This window comes from Channa argus, chromosome 17 (assembly GCF_033026475.1).
Source record: "Channa argus isolate prfri chromosome 17, Channa argus male v1.0, whole genome shotgun sequence".
In the NCBI taxonomy this organism is placed as follows: Eukaryota; Metazoa; Chordata; class Actinopteri; order Anabantiformes; family Channidae; genus Channa; species Channa argus.
The window spans coordinates 19,751,427-19,769,503 of record NC_090213.1 but is presented as its reverse complement, the minus strand read 5'-3'; the positions used below and the strand labels follow the sequence as shown (position 1 = coordinate 19,769,503).

At 37.8% G+C, this 18,077-nt stretch overlaps 1 protein-coding gene across 2 annotated transcripts in view; it reads left to right on the top strand.

The window, feature by feature from the left end:
* Positions 1-18,077, top strand: part of lrfn2b (leucine rich repeat and fibronectin type III domain containing 2b) — a 156,533-nt gene that overhangs the window by 130,355 nt on the left and 8,101 nt on the right. For both annotated transcript variants that reach the window (XM_067482721.1, XM_067482722.1), the window contains exon 4: positions 3,351-4,744. In XM_067482721.1, coding sequence (XP_067338822.1) covers positions 3,357-4,744 — 1,388 coding nt within the window. In that variant the 5' untranslated portion in view covers positions 3,351-3,356. The remainder of the gene's footprint in view (positions 1-3,350; positions 4,745-18,077) is intronic.

Sequence of the window (18,077 nt, the reverse complement as noted above, 5' to 3'; positions counted from 1 at the left end):
AACTAAACTGTTTCAGATCTTCAAACTCAATCCATCATAAATGTAACATGAGTAAAGGGATTTCTTTTATGGACTGATGAGTCAAAAGTTTAATTATTTAGATGACAGTGATCCTGCTAAAGACGTCAGGTCATCAGTGGGTTAATAAATAGCAAGGCGATGGTCCCAAGAATAAGAAGTGACCTAGTCAAAATCCTGACCATTTCTACTTTTTGTGTTGTGTACTTGGTTGAGTTCATGAGTTTTTAGTAACTATAAGTAAGTAAGTAAGTGTTGAGTAATATTTTGCTTTACATTTACAATGACAAACTTTTAGTTTTTGCTTGGTCTGGTTGCTTTTGACTTCTGTTAGATTTGGTGTGAAAATCTGAAACTGTTTAGTTTGGGATCCAAACAAAAAGTACTTATTTCTTTTTAAGCATGAAGAGAGGAAGGTTTATGTCACCAATGCTAATCATTTAACAACTATATTAACACAAAAATCCTATATTCACTGTTGAATAGCTAAATTTAATTTTTATATCAAAGACTTTAAAGGATAATGTCTTAAATTGGGCACACGATCAACGATTGTACAGCCAATTATGAATGTGACTTTGTCGTGATGTCTTGGTCCTGGTCAGTGCCAGTCTGGCTTAGACAGCGCTGACAGAGACAGTGTGAGCACATTAAACATTCTAGACTTTAATCCTGAGACCCAGTCTTTACAATGGGCGTGAATAAGTTGAGGTTTTACCTGAACATATTATTTTAACTACATTTCTCTATGTATGTCCACATTGTCCTCGCAGTTCATGATTTTGCTGTGTGTTTTTTTTCACCTTATATGTTTTTACGCTTAAATTGTTAAGTTAAAAAGTCAAAGTTCCCAGTTGGTGCCAGTATTTGTTTTGGCACAAAAACACGTGAGAAATCAATCTCGAAATTGTCTAGTCATTTCCATCCACTCCTTAAGTGTCTTGACTCATTTGCTCATTCAAGTGTGTGCTGCTTCCAAACTGTCAAAGACTATAAATCTGTGATAGTTGGTGGAAACACTCATTTGGATTTTGATAAATTATGTTGTCATCATGAGAAAACTAGCTTTGTTATCTCAAGATAATGAAAACATTATAATTACCTGAATATTAAAATAAATCAATATAAAAATATTTTTAATTTAATTATTTATAATTGAATTAAATAGGTCACAGCATAGGCAGCAGCCATGCTTCTGTTGGTTTATTTTAACTCTCCAGGTAAACAATGCAGATGAGCAAACTAAATATATTTATATGAATTTATGAAGGATCATGACCACCTACACCTCATCATTTAATTCACATACCTGGGGTTTCAAACATATTTAATAGACTGTTCTTATAAAGTTTTGTTGATGTGGTTTAGCAGAATGGACAGTAATGCTGCTCATGTTGTATTTATTTGCATTAATGTGCCACAACATTAATAGCACCTAGAGGGATTTATCACATCTACACAGCCCTCTATACACAGCAAACTGTGCATTTCTGGCTGATCTTATCAGTGTACATGACTGCTGAGTATGGGGACAGTTGCAACATGTTTCTAATTGCAGGGTTCTACCGGTTTGACTGTAAAGCAGGGATATTTGTTTTTATCTTAGTTGTGACACAATCAAAAGCTCATGTGCATTAGGTGCTGTTATGTATTGATAATTGGTGTATTGGTAACTAAATACACTATATGTTGGGACGACTGTGCATTAGGAGATCCAGTAGAGTGACCACCCACCAGTCATCCACCAGTCAGTGGGTCAGCAGTTCAATCCCCAGCTCCCCCTGTCCATACGTTGTAATGTCCCTATAGGCAGGACACTGAACCCCAAGTTGCTTGTGGTGGAGAATTGCATGGCCACACCGCCATCCTCAATGTGTGTGTGTGTGTGTGTGAAACTGGGTTACAAATTCATTATATAAGCTCTTTGTCTCATAACACACAGAAAAATGCATTTAAATAAGTAATTTCTTTGTGTGTTTGCTCATGCAGTCAGCTTTCATATTTTATGTCTCTATCCCTCCAGCTGAAGTATACATCATCATCATTATGACCATTAGTGCCTCCATCATATCGATGTGATGATGAGAATACTTCAACTCAATGCAAAAATGTGATTCATCGAACAATATTTTGTAATGTAGATCGAAGCATTTGATATGGCTGTCTTTAGGTTATCACACTGTATATGTTACAGACTAAATAGTGCAGGTGTGTCACTGTCTTAGCACTTTTTTTGAGCATAAAAAAGTGTTTGCACTCGACATCCTAGTCTGTTTGACTCATGTAAATATTTTGCCCTGCCATCAAATTATCAGCAGTGTTAACCCCTCCCCCTTCATTGGCACTCTGTTACAGCTCACACTGTCTCTAAACGCCTGCTGTCTAACAGTCTGCACATGAGTTATTAAGCCATATTCCCTGATCACAGGACTACATTATGATTGCAGCATTATCTACACCTAAGTGGTCTCTCCCCCCAGAGAAATTGACCTGGGTCACATGACTATGATGGAAATCGTTCTATTGTTCCCTGGGGGCATATAAATAACGGAAAAACATAGGATGAATGTCACTGACAATATAATGCATATTGTTTTGACTAGAACATGTCCAGAAGCTTTGTATCCCATAGAAATAAGTTTCTGTTTCCCTAGTCTCTTTTTCTTTCTCTGACTTCTTAACAGGACTTGTACAGCTTTCTCTATAATTTTATTATATCATTCTGCTTTACTGAGCTGCTTGGTTAACAGGTAACAAGATATCGTGTACAGGGATAGAACCCAGCCATTACATAAACTGACATGTATCCTGACACTTTAATCTCTTCTTACATTGGCATAGCCTTATTCCTCCCTCTACTTTTCACCTTCTTGTCTTCTCTCTCTGAGCCTCCTCGAAGACATTAAGCAAAACATAAAACTCATAGATCAAAACTTAGTTCTAATGCCTTCAGCTGTGATGACAGCAGCAGTTGAGCTGGGCAAGAGTCTTGTCAGATCTTAGGCAGCCTTACAGGACACATTACCCTGTGAGGCTCCCACAAGGAATGTGTAAGATAAGATAAAACTTTAATGATTACTGTGGGCATCAGATTAAGATTTCAGATGAGTCAAGCAGACATTTCAAGTCATCCGATTAAAACACTTCTCTGACAAATTATTTCAAGTTACTGATCTTTTGTGTTAAGATATAGTTTTGGCCTGTGGTTCAGATTTTTTAACCCTTATGCATCAGAGTGTTTACTGTGTTGTTTCAGAAGTGTCTTGTTTGTTTGCTTATAAGGCAATGAATAATATTTTAAACTCTTAAAATCTTTTCTGTTTGTCATACAGGTTTCTATGTATGACCCTACCATGGACCACATCATCTGCTGCCTGCTGGTCCTGGGAGCCACAGTGATGATCGCACACGCATGCCCAAAGTACTGTGTATGCCAGAATCTGTCTGAGTCACTGGGAACATTGTGTCCTTCCAAAGGCCTTCTATTTGTGCCTCCAGACATCGACCGGAGCACAGTGGAGCTCCGGCTGGGAGGCAACTACATCCTCCGCATAACACAACAGGACTTTGCCAATATGACTGACCTGGTGGACTTGACCCTCTCCAGGAACACTATCAGCTATATTCAGCCCTTCTCTTTTGGTGACCTGGAAACTCTGCGCTCACTTCATCTGGATAACAATCGCTTAACAGAGCTAGGCCCTGATGATTTACGAGGCCTTGTAAACCTGCAGCACCTCATCGTAAATAACAACCAACTGGGATGCATACATGACAAGGCCTTTGAAGACCTGGCTCCTGCCTTAGAGGATCTGGATCTCTCCTATAACAACTTGATGTCGCTGCCCTGGGACTCAGTTCGCCAGATGATCAACTTGCACCAGCTCAGTCTAGACCATAATCTATTAGATTTTATTCCAGAGGGCACCTTCACGGATCTGGAAAGGTTGGCAAGGCTGGATTTGACTTCAAATCGTTTGCAGAAGCTACCCCCTGATCCCATCTTTGCCCGAGCACAGGACTCAATGATCCCAACTACACCATATGCTCCCCAGCTGTCCCTAAGTTTAGGTGGGAACCCTCTGCACTGCAACTGTGAGATGCTTTGGCTGCGGAGGCTTGAGAGAGACGACGAGCTGGAGACCTGTGCCTCCCCTCCCACTCTAAAGGGTCGTTACTTTTGGAATCTAAAGGAGGAGGAGTTTGTGTGTACGCCACCTCTCATTACCCAGCACACCCACAGGATGCTGGTCTTGGAAGGCCAAACAGCCAGCCTAAGGTGTGAAGCCACAGGGGACCCTTCCCCCACTATTCATTGGATCTCCCCTGAAGATAGGCTGCTTGGTAACTCCTCACGAACTGCAGTGTACAGCAATGGAACTCTAAGCATCACTATCACCACCTCCAAGGACTTTGGCACATTCACCTGCATTGCTGCTAATGTGGCTGGGGAGTCCACTGCGTCCATGGAGGTGTCCATTGTCCAGCTTCCCCACATCAGCAACGGGACTGGGCAACCAGCACAGCCTAAATCACGCCTCTCTGATATCACAGGCACCACTAGGACTAGCAAGGGGGCTCCCTTCCAACCAGAGAGGGCTGTGTTAATCTCAGAGGTGACAGCTGTTTCAGCTTTGGTCAAGTGGACAGTGAACAAGTCAGCTCCCAAAGTAAAGATGTACCAGCTCCAGTACAACTGCTCTGATGACGAGGTTCTGATCTACAGGTAAACACTTGCATATGTTATCAGAAATCTTTACATGTTAGCAGAGTTTGTGGAAATTCTCTTTATGTCCAAAAAACACTACATAATTGGATGACGGATTATTAAGTTCCCATCAGATCTACAGTTTCTTTAAGCATATCTGTGTATTTATAAAAGCTAAAAATTTCACCCATATCATCTTAGTTTGAGCAATACAACTTTGGTAAACCCACTGTGACAAAACCCAAAGGTGATTCTACAGCACAGCAGGTATAAATCAATTAACTTTTCGAGTTAAGGTAACATCAAAGTTGGAAAAAGGTAGATGGTAGCTAAGATAAACTGATCCAAACTGCAAACTAGAGCAGTGTCATCAAAAACAATAAAGGATTATTTCGGTCATCGTGTTGTCCATAATCATCATACAGACGCTAAACCAACATTAAATCTTCCCTACTCATATTTGTTGTCAGTCAGCAGCCTGGATTTGCTTAATCATCTGTTCCGTAGACACAGATGAGCCCCCTGAAATTCAGGGGGTTTCTCTGTTCTGAATCTTTCCTCTGTGCCATAGGACTATGGAAGGATGGTATGCAAAAACTATAAAAACACACCAGCCCAACACAACGCTTCACTCATTCCAAATTATATAATTGACTTTTTTTTGATAAACATTGGCCCACAATGTACTTCAGATGGTCAACTCAACTTTTGTGAGATTTCCAGTGCAGTTAGGGCAGTTCACATAAGTTGGGACATTATTTATTTCTATCATACATTTTGAATTGACAAAATATGTATCAGCACCATGTCTAGCTGATGTGTTTTAAAGAAATAAATTTTTGCTCTTCCAGGTTTCCCTGTCCTAAAGGTTGTTCACAGAATGTCGTTTTGATTAAAAGCCTGAAATAAAAACTGTAGCTAGCAAAAGGTCAAAAGATTTTAATGTTTTATACTATGACATCAAATGAATCAATAATTACCCCACTTAGGCAATTTTTGAGCTCTAAATTTCTTATAAACTTGGTGCTAACAAGTGGCTGAATTGTGAGAACATCAAACACTATCAGGCCAGAGATGGAGGCTCAAATTTTCATCTTTCATCTATTAATAATATTTTTTACAGCCTCGTTCAGTCTATCACTCGCGATCACTAGCAAAGCTTATTTAGAAGCGGTAACTGTGGCTAAATGAAATTACTAACTGGGAGTTTAGTGATGGTGAAATTTAAGAAACACGACTGTGGTGTCGTTTGTTTATAACCAAACAACAGCTTTTCACTTGTAGTGTTTGTATTTAAGGCTTAACAATCTTCATCTGTTAAAGTTGTTTTCTCAAACATTTATATATAGTATCACAAACTTTTATTTGTCATGCAGCTTATTTTCCATATAACCTAAATGCCACTGAGATCACATAGACTTTATATATATATATATATATATATATATATAGTTTTTGTTTTTGTTTTTTTGTTTGTTTTTTTTTATCCTTTTTTTTTTTTTTTTTTTTTTTTTTGGGAACCAGGAAGATTTTAGTTTCTGTGTAGGTCTACAAAATTCAAAAGTCATCCTGAGGCACTTCATTAGTGGGGAAGCCTTAACACCTAAATATGGCTTCATAGAGAGACACTTGGGTTGGTACAGCTGCAAAAAAAAATTGTTAAAAAAATGTAATCTTCTCAAACATTACTACTAACAGTTCTTTAACTTCAATGGGTTCTTTTGAACATGAACATGAATGGTTCTTCTTTTGCCTACTTCTTGCTGCCAGACACCTGGCAGCGCTTCCTCTCACATAGGTGAGCCACATTTGGCTTGAGGGAGGAAGCAGTTGAGACCCTCAGTATGGCTGGATCTGTACTTGGACTTGAAGTTTAAGTTAGAGAAAAACTTTGGCACATGGTCCACTTGAACATTCTGGAAAGCTCAGGGGAGTCGGGGGTCAATCATTAATGGAACATTGGTGTCGTTAACGCCGGTAACATTCACTTCGTCCAGCTCGAAGTCGAACATGTTAATTACAAACACAGTAAGAAGTAGTAATTCTATGATGGTTATGTGATGTTACACAGGCGCCACCATAGTTGTGCAATGTTTCTCTGCTTGCATCAAGCCCGGCCGATTGGCCAGCCCCCGGGGAGCCATGTACTCCACTGTGAGGTTGGTAGGTTCGTTCAGCTCCAGCTTGCACAAAAAGGAACCTTCCACACACAACGCGGTAGAGTGCCTTTCATATAAAACCCACGCGCCGCACTAACATTAAACTTTCATATTGTCCTGCAGACCACAAAATATCGTCTCGCATGCCGCAATTGGGCCCCCGGGCCACGAGTTTGTGACACCTGATGTAGAGGGACTAACAGAGAAGTCAGCACAATGTGGTGTTTTAGAGAAGCATCTCGAGCAAAGAGAAATCAATTTTGCTTAAACACTGAGTGATGTTTATTTATGTCATCCCAGTGGAATCTGTGTTTTCTATAATAATTTACACACTCAGATTCATCCATCATCATATGTCTGCAGTATTTAATTAGTGTCTATTTAACCGCACCAAAAACAACTATTTTCCCTTTTTCAACACCTGAACATTATTGTGCTGGGCTGGGATCGATTATGCTCAGCTCTCCACAACCAGAGTACTAAGCTCAGCTTCCAGGTGTTCCTGTCAGTCCACCAGTGTATGATTGGGATAAGACTGTATTAAATCATATCATCCCATCACAGCATCTTGAAACGAATGTAAACCCAGACACAAGTACACACACAAAAATTAAAAGAATATTCAAATTACTTAATGCTGTTTGAGTCCATAACTCCTCTCATAACTGTGGAAAGTAAAGTCTTTAGAGCTATAGCCTCAGGCCTGTGGCCACCATTTTCTTACAATACATCTATTAATTATAAGACATATTTTTTCTCGCTTTACCCTGTAGGAACAATGTTTTTCAGCCTTCTGTATAATTACAGTACAACTTCAAAACTTATGTAATGCAATTAATTCTATTCAGCATTAATATTTTTGTTTACTTGCTTAAAACATTTTCTGAAACCTTGTTAAAATTCATTAAAATAATATACTGTAGCTACGCAAAAACTCTTCATCATATGTAAATATTTAAACAATATATGCACCAAGCTACAGAGTACTTACAGAAATGACAGCTACTGTACAGTCGGTTCCTCGGGGGCTCATTTATAAACACTTCTTACATGCAAATGAGGACTTGCAGAGTGTGTAACTTTGGTCTGGATGAAAACCAAGCTGAATTGATTATGTGCAGTGTTTTTACATTCTGTACTATAGTGAGTCAAAAAGACTCAGGTGGCAAAACAGTGAAATTAATGAAAACGTTCAGCTGACACGTTCAATCAATTCTTTATGCTCCATTTGAATTATATGTACTTATAATAATAAGCTCCCAGAGGTACATGCCGTCCCTCCATTTATGTGTGTCTTCAGTCTAAGAACCATCTACAAATAGTAGTACAAATAGTTTATCTCATCATTTTAACCAAGCTTGGAAATTTAGAGTTGGGGAATAAAGCACCTGCTCTTTTCCCAAATGATTCAAAAGTGTCCGTATTTAGCTTTCTGAGGCCTTAGCAACAAGTCGTCCAATCAGGCCTCAGCCAGAGGGAACGTCAAGGCTCAAATCATACAATATTGCCACAAATGCATCTCATCCCGAAGGGGTTTGAAAAAGTGTGGGTTCTTGACCCAATGGGAAGGGAAGTTGGATAGTAAGTACAGTAGATAACCTACTGTGGCTTTACTTGTGCTGTAGTAGTTCTAGCTGCTGCCAGATGTTGTCAAACTTTGAAATGATGTATTTTGATGTACTTTTTTCCTATTACTGATGCCTCAGCTCTCAACTGTGCATGCATCAAATCTCTAATGGAATTATGGGGATTCAGTTTGAACAGTATCTATGTCTATCGCACATTTTAAAATTAAGAAATATGTCAGAGTGGAACATCACTAATGGCTGATACAGTATTATTAACAGCTGTTTAACAACAATGGAGGTTTAAAACTAGCCTGCATACTGAGCAAAGGTCCAAAAATTATATTCATATATTACTTATAAAGTGTTTCTTTTTTCTTTGTCTATTCCAGGCTGTTTTTGTTTCCTGTGAAAGGATGATAAACATTTGTTATCTCAAAAGTATGATATAGCTAAGCACAATTCCCAAAGTGAAGTGAAGATCTATTTGTTATCCATAACCATTCTTCTAAAAAAGTTGCATGAACCAAATGATCTCAGCACTGTTTATGTACAAACAGGATGAACATTAAATATGTGACATAATTCAAAGTCAGTTTTCAGAATATGCTAAATTCTGTCTCTCTCTTTCTCTCTCTCTTCTGGCTCTTGAAGAAGTGAAACTTTCTTGACAGGGTTGGGATGTGCATTTAACAGTAAAAGGTTATTATCAGGTATTTTCTTCACTAAACTTACATGTAAATTAAAGATTGTTTTTAAAGCTCTTCAACAAAGTGACACGTTCATCCAGTTCATCTAACTCACCCTAAAATGTCATCCATCTACAATATTTGTGTAGTTTAGAGGCAAATTATTTTAGGGTTAAAAATGAAATTCTTACAAAAAACCCATATATATACTGTAGATTAGCATAATTAGGAGTACAGCTAGAACCCACACTGGTCCCTGCAATTTGTGAATTTGATTATGAGGATTTTCCAAATCCCCTGATTTTTTTCCAGTAAAAGCACAGATAATAGAAACTCTCATCGTGTGCTGTATTAGAAACTATCAGCACACATTAATGCAAGAAGATTAATATTACCAGGAAGATTATTTACAGAAGAATTTTTTTTTAATAAAGTCAATACAATCTTCTTTATACGATGGAAAATCTTGTACAGCAGGATTTATGACAAAACCACTTTTTTGCCTTTGGATAAACTTGTTGCCTAACGAGTTTTTATATAATCTTACATAATATACTGTTCAAACATTGTATTTAAAGAGAGAAGAGAGATTTACTTTCAGATGTAAAAAGAGTATAAAATGTAGCATCATTAGTAGAATCACCAGTTTTATTGAAAAAATACCTCAGCTTAATCTTTATAATGCTTTTAAATAAATCCACATTTAGACCAAAGACATAAGGGCCACCCTTGAGTACAAAAGCCTTGTAAAATGTAAATTAACGTATGAATTTGAAGTACGTTAAGACCTTTATTTTGTACTTTTACCCTCAGAGCCTTCGACATATTTAAAACAGTATAGAGAGGTCCACCTTTGTGGTGAGGCTTTTGAGCAGCATGGATATTGGAACAAAAATGTAATTCCACAGACTGTCAGTACGTCTTCCTGGAACATTTGGACTGAGAGAAAATACATTGTACAGCACAAAATTCACTTTAAAAAGCTATTTTCAGGTTCAGCAATAGTTGTGTCCAGGTCGTTTAAGCAATAAAAAGCAACAGATGCAGGACACATAGATTGGTCTAAACTCAAACTAAATGTCCCATCTGCTTCGTAGTACAATACTCTCAAGTTTCCTAAAATGTTTTAATATCCACACCTGCTCAAACTTTATAAAAGCTAACCCCAGAAACTCTACTCATGTTTTTTGTAGGTGACATTACTTCATTATGTCAGTATTACTTACTGACAGTATTACCCCCTGACATCTATGTCTCTATATTACCTCTTTATTTCATCTGACTGAAACATTGCATTTGGTTCATTCGTTTCCTATTTCTGTTTTTGGAAATCATAGTTTTTTTTAATACAGACTGAACTTTTAATTATATCTTAAAATTAATGTGACACACATCATGAACTCATGATGGGAAATATTTTGGTATTTAAACAGCCTATGGAAACACAATAAAGCCATTTTGTAAAATTGTCTGTGTCAAGCATTTAATACGTTCATGAGTGCAGCCAGGAGGACAACACTTGGGTCAGAGGGGCATGAGAAAAAAGAGGGGGGGTGCACTGCCAACTCGAGTACCACTGTAGATCGGTACCTGCCATAAAGGAATTGCCATTGGTTTCTAAAGCAACTTGTTCTAGTTAATGCCAGAATTTCCCCAAGCATTACACAAAGCTCCTGTTGTTAAAGCCTCACTTATGTCAACACATACAATTTAAATTAAAAGCTCAAATTGAAGTCAGCGCATGTTCAATGATTAATTACTGTGTTTCCTTGTAGGTGGTTCTGCAAACATTTCTTTAATTTCATCGAGTGGTGTTTTCCTTGCTCACCAGTCGCAGACTTAGGTGTGTGTGTAATTGGTGTAGCTCAGCTTTGTGCATGTCTCACCACCCAGTAATTCTGGGTGTGATTAAGCAAGAGTGAGTCAAATGGCTCCCAGTGTGCTTTAAGAGGTCTGATGAAGGCTACAGGCCAAAACATGTTGGTCATATAATAAAGTTGTTCAACGATCTCCAAGTGTTGCTAGCAGTTTGATCTTGGCTGCCAGCAAATTCCTTCACAAAAATAGCAAATACTTTGTACAGTCGACATTAATTGATTACATACACATAGACTTTTATCATTTTTCAAAAGTTTCAAAAATAACACTGTGATTTACTGGAAGTCGCTGGATAAATTATAAGAACAGACTACAGCATCTTGTAACAACTTGCAGATCTGTTGCAGAAAACACTAATAAAAATAACAAATAAACCTCCAAAACATTAGAATCACCTTTTGTTATAATGCACTCCAGTATAGCTCCTCTACCCACTATGACCTCAATACAAATGCATAGTAAACAGTTTCAACTTTTGCCTTCACTACCATTATGAATGACGTGTTTAACTTGTGAGTGTCTTCTAACTGTCATCTAAATGATCTCTAAGACTCAAGGGTTGTAATATTTTGAGTTATTTCCAATCATAACCTGATAGACCTGATTCCTTTGAAAAGAAAGTTGAAATAGTTCAAATTAGTGGTCATAACATAAAATTATGACATTATTCATGAAGTCCCTGTTTTTCAGCATAAAGTACTGTTGAGGTGATTTAATCAAGTAAGAGTATTTAAGAATGGAAAAACAGACTAACGGAAAAACATTTCTGGATTCTCTGAAGATTTGGATTCTAAGCTTTGCTGCAGCTGCAGATAATGTTTCTGTACAGATAATTTTGCTAATTGGAAGTTGTAACAGTAAAAGCCTGAAATTTAAACAGAAGCTTGCTGAGTCAGACTAAAGATGTTTGAAATTCTAGTATGAGCCAGATAAGAGCTGAGGCAACAATCCTTAATGCCAACTCCAGGAACTTACATGATCAAGTAAGATGTTAGCAAAAGCAGCATTACTCTAGAGGGATTGAAACAGAGCTTTCATGCTGCCATGGGAAAACCATTTTCTACCTTAATAAGAAGAGTCTCTGTGCTGTTAGCAAGCAGCCTGAAACCCCTCACAGATTGATTAATAAAAGCAGAGTTGAATTCAGAAAAGTTGAGCAAAGGAAACTCTGTAAAAGTTTGGAGAAAAATGGAAGTTTGGCCCACAACTGCTGGGAGTCAAAGGATCCAGACTATTTAATCATTTCAGCTGGGTCCCACTGTTGTGCACAAGAGCTAAGAGTTGTCAGCTGTTGCCTCTTCAAACACAGGAGCTGGAGGACAATAGTATACTGCTCCAGTTTCCATGATTGGCACATAGTTTCAATATGTGAACTAAAGGTTTAATGCAGGATGGGTGAACATGAAGGCCTCAGGGCCCTCAAAAATGTACAGTTGTCAGTCTTTAAAATGAGAATTTCCAAAATATGTAAATTCCGAGATGTTCCCAAGTTCATAAGCTAAAAGTTAAACTAACGAAAAAATTTTAAAATTTAGGTTATTTTTATTTGCATGTGGTGCATTAAACGCATGTGATCTTATTTAATAGTTGAAGACGGCAAGTGTTGGACACACACCTGTCATTATCTGTCCTGATCCTTTGCTGTCTGCATTCTCTGCATCTGTCTCTGCATTGGTTTCCAAAATAAACATACAAATGAAAATGACGAAAAGCAGTCTCGTCTTAATGATATTGTAAAATTTTGGGTTTACAGAGGCTTTATCATACTGGTTGGTATGGAAACCAAATGCTTGTTGGAGCATTTTATATCTGTTGCAGTCTTCAGTTAATAAACTGAACGCCTGTGAACTAACTGTGTCATTTAGTTCAGATAGGGAAATAATGAAGCAAAGGTATTTTCTCAAGAGTCAGCTCTTTGAAACTGACTCTTGACTCAGCTCTGTGGTTACGAAGATGAAGAGAAGCCCTAATACAGAAGTAAATATGTAAATGTTTTTCATTTACATATTACCTTAATCAGAAAATTGTTTGTAAAATTTGACATTTTAAACAATATGCTTTGAAAGATGGGATATAGGGCTGAGAAAAAATACCTGTCAAAAAAAAAGTCAATTTTACAGGTGATATGAATTGTTTTTTTGTTTTTGTTTTTTGCACTGCACGTTTAGTTTGAACTTTTTACCAATATTGTACAGTTGTTCTCTAACTAAACTGCTGTGTTTGTGCAGTTGAAATCTAGTAATGTAGAAAATGGAAAAGTTGCGTTAATGTGATGCAGCAGATAGTCGCCCGTGAGGTAGAACAAGAGTCTTTGTCATTAAGGTTGTTTTTTGCACTGCACGTTTAGTTTGAACTTTTTACCAATATTGTACAGCTGTTCTCTAACTGGAACACCTCCAATGATTGTACAAAGGGTAAATTATTATTTATTTTTTATTTTTTGTCCTTTCGGCTCATCCCGTGAGTTCAGGGTCGCCACAGCGGATCATTGTTCATGTTTATTTGGCACAGTTTTTACGCCGGATGCCCTTCCTGATGCAACCCTCCCCAATTTCTACGGGGCTTGGACCGGCACTGCACAGCTGAGGAGGGGAATGGGCTGTTAGGGGTTCAGTGTCTTGCCAAGGGACAGTTCGACATATAGCCGGGGCTGGGGATCGAACCAAAAAGCAGACTGTAATATAAGTTATTGAGGTCCTCAGTAACCACAGCGCTAGTTGCAGTTATGCAAAACTCAGTACTTGAATTATACACAAAGAATTTCTCTTAGTGTTTACCAAGTGCCTGCTCAAGATGGCAGTGTTAGTTTCTTTCTATATCATTTTGTTGAGACTATCCTATTAAAAATGGCCCTATATGTTGTTGTTACCAACATCAGAAAATAACAGAAATCTAGCCTACGCAATGTTGCAAAGCCAACCATGTTCATTTGTCCCTAAATTTGACCATGATATCTTTCTGCCTAAACTCAACTAAACTGCTGTGTTTGCGCAGTTGAAATCTAGTAATGTAGAAAATGGAAAAGTTGCGTTAATGTGATGCAGCAGATAGTCGCCCATGAGGTAGAACAAGAGTCTTTGTCATTAAGGCCAACAGTCGGGAAGAAACTGTTGTGGCATAAGGTTCTGGACCTAATGAAGTGATTCCTTTTGCCAGAAGGGTTTTTTCAAAACGATTGTGTCTTAGCTTAGCTGAAATCCCCCCTGCAGGCTGCAGAGTCTTTGAGTATTGCAGCTCCTGGATTGATGACAGATGATGACACAATTTATCTACCTCTCAGCTGTGTGAATCAACATTTGGTCAGTTTAGTGAAGAAAGCCAAATCCCTTATTATCTGATTAAGTATAATTTAAATTTAATGCAGGGCAACATTCTCAGTCTTATAGTATCTTTTGAATACAGGTGTGTGATCGTTTGTTCTTTCTCCACATCTGAATCATTGGTTGAAATGAATGCACAGATGCAGACCATCAGCTTCTCCATCTCAACAGAATCTTGTTGAAGCTTCATTCGTTATTCTACAGAGCATGAGTGGGTGTGGCAGCAACAGCAGCTCACCAGCTGAGTGCATCAGATGTACTCAGGGTTTATTTTTCATCCCAACTGTTTTAGAATAGGAGGAAAATTATGCTGTAAGATATGAAAGCACACTCCTGCTTATGAATTGGTGACAGATTCGTAAGGTGGTGGTTCTTGATGTGGCCAAGTGGCTTGTCAGCTGAATCGTTCCCGTGATATTTCAGTGAAACTGCAACACATTCACAGCAATAACTAACTGCATTGTGCTCAAATTGTCAAACGTGATGGGATTTTATGGCTGTGCTATTCCTTTACAGATATGGATTTTTGGGTTGTATCTAGAAAACCTACTGTAGTGTATTAATCACATAGATCAAAATGTCAAGCTATCTTAATGGTACCACTGGCAACCCAACAAAATTGTGATACAGAGCTCCCTAAAGATTTTTTCTTTTTAAATGGAGACAGACATAGTGTAATATTATGTGTTAGATTTTGTGCATTAAGGCCATGACTTTAATTATGGCTGCAAATAACACTGTGTGATGTTTGGCTTGTCGATGTTGTGTCAGAGTAACATTACAGAAGCATTAAAGAACTTTTACTACGATGTGTCATCACATTGTAAGGCATAATAATTCTGCAATTATGATGTTTTGTCTGCGGTGAAGAACTGAAGAATATTAGTGAAGATTTGAGACTGTAAGCAGAAAAACCAACCTGTTTTCATACCCTGATAAAAGTGTCCTATACTGAGAAGTAAATAAGATACTTGGATGGGATGTATGTGTTATATAACATATATGTACTTTTGATACTTGAATCCCTTTTGTTTATTCTAGTCTTTAATTAAGAATTCGTTTCTGTTTTTCTAACATTAAAAATATTTTTTGTGATTAATTAGGGTTAAGGCTTAGTCCTCCTGTGCTGTAAAAGATTTTATCTCTGCTGTCACTTAAGTTGGTCAAAATTTTAAAATTCCTTCCTTACAAGCCTGGTTACCTGTTCAAGTTGCACCCTGCCTTTTGCCCATTGGAGTGCTACAGGAATGAGTTCTAAAACCGAAATTACCTTACAAGTTTTGCAAATTCTGGTTTCCTTGTCCCAAACTCTATGGATTTTTTAAAGCCTGAAAGAGGTTGTGGAGAACTGTAAACATCATTATGTGAGACATGAAGACTTGTCTACTTGCTAATCTGCCACAAATTTTTAAGCTTAGTGGTGTTGACATTAAAGTCAGCTTTTCATTTCTGGTTATTGTATTTAAGCATTAAAAATAATAAAGTGGTGTGAAGATTATCTTGCTGAACAAAATGTGTATGTATCATAAATTTGTCAAAGAGCTCTTGTTCCACAAAAATCTAAATGCCAATAAAAAAGAATCCCATTAATTTTCTTGAGGAAACCAGGGAAATGCAAATTTTTTGGTGGGGTTACAAAAAACATCATCCCTATCGCTCTCCACGACAGCTGGGAAAAGGTGCAGTAACCCAATGCCCTCTAACAGGAGAAGTGGTGTGGATGCTGAATAGACTGACGAAAATGTCAACTGAGACTGAGCGGTTGCCAATTGTTTTCTGTTGTGATGACGCAGACAAATATGAAATTTCAGAGAAGCACTTGGAGAAATGTAGATAGTACAAAAATGCATAAAATGGCATGTAAAAAGAAAAGCTCTATGAAAAGAAATGTAAAAATGAAATTCAATCACTTCAACAAACAACACAGCAGCACATAAACTGCTCAAGTTACACAAGAACATAAATATAAAACACTACAAAAAGTAACGGCACACACCTACTTCTTTACTATAGCAACCAGGTGTGTTGCATTTACTATTATGCACACAGCTTCTTCCACCAGAGTCAAATCCTGGTGTGTTGTGGAGACCCTTTGTCTTATCATGCAATCCAACACCCATTCACCTCCCAATGAGACTTTTTATCTTTATATACTACCTTAACAATTTAGGTGTCAAATATTGAAGTGCCAGGGCTTCTATTGCAAGCTTGGTGCACCGATCACCAACGGAAATGGGTACCTTTACCCTCAGCATGTAACACTGGACTAGACAAAGTAGCCCTTGTTGATGGCTGAGGAAGAAGAACAAGCTGGTATAATATTATATGTTATAATCCATGCAGTGACTAAAAAACTCCTTGTATCTGTAGTGCTACTATTTTAGATAATTGTTTTGGGTTAAAAGCTCAAAGACAACTCATCAGCAATAGAACTTTGCTCAAATCAGTACCCTGAAGGATTCTTTAGCCCTATTGCTTTTGTAGGACCGATAGTTTCAAGTGGCTAATGTCACCAAACATTACATTCAGAGATGGACCGATTTTTTTGGAACCCTTAAAGCTCATTGAAATAATGCTTCAGTTATTTTGACAAACTGTAATTAAATAAAAAGCAGTTGTGTCATTTATATACAAATCTCACTTGTACTAAGAAAACACTTTGTTAGTCTCCAAGGGGGAATATTTAGGTGCCATAGTAAAATGTACAGAAATGACTAGTCTAATAATTCTATTGTTTTTTAAAGTATGCTGAGCAATTGGGCACATTACCTAGGTCACTCGTGCACCGTATCACCGTGTGCACCACATTGAAGGGACTAAAGAAAGCAGAGGACAGAGTTGTCTCATAAGATAAGAAAGTCACTGATAGAAAACCTGATGCTCCTGTGACCTTACCTGCAAATATTATTAGGAAGTTTAGGGTTTAGGGCCAAGCTGAATGGATGTGGCTGCAGAAGAAAAACAGACCCCAATTCAGAGTCTGATCGCACCATCCCTTTTTTTTTTTTGACATAGTGGGCTTCATGGAATGAGACTATAGCAAGACTGCACTGTTATAAGACAAACTAAAATGCTTCTGCTTATTTCTTCTTACAGGTGAGAGAAATCTGCAGCTTTTTCCTCTATGTTCACAGATGAAAGCTTTTAAAGGTCCAACAGGAACCATAAAAGGAACCATGCCTACTGTAAACCAAGCTTAGTTATGCTTTAGATCCAATGGGTGTCCTAACTCTGTGCAAGATAAAATGAAATCTCAAGAATTTGGGAGCTAAATGTACCGTCCCGAGTCAGAAAACTGTGTTTCAGCTCTTTCTATTGTAATAACATGAGTCACATCAGGATTCATTTGATAACAGTCCAATGTTTAGTCATCAGCTATTATTTGTGCTATTAGCTGGTTTTCTTTTGGATCATTAGTATTGTCTCAGAAAACCCTTTCAATTCTATGACAGAGACAAAGAGTCTGGAGGAGTCACCTTTCAAACCTGGAGCAGTGGGGCAGGAGCAGCAGCGATCTCTCGTTTGCCACAACAGAAGCTCTGTTGTATTATCGGGATCTGTCGGGTAGAGACTGTAAAATGAACAACAGCACTAAAGTGAAGGACAGTGTTCAAAAACACGTCCTCTTTGTAAAACATCCATCACAGTTAGATGGAGGGGATATCTTTATTGCAACGAGGAGATATTCAAAAGGTACAAACACAAAAAAATCTCACAGCCTTTTTAATCTTCTTCAATAC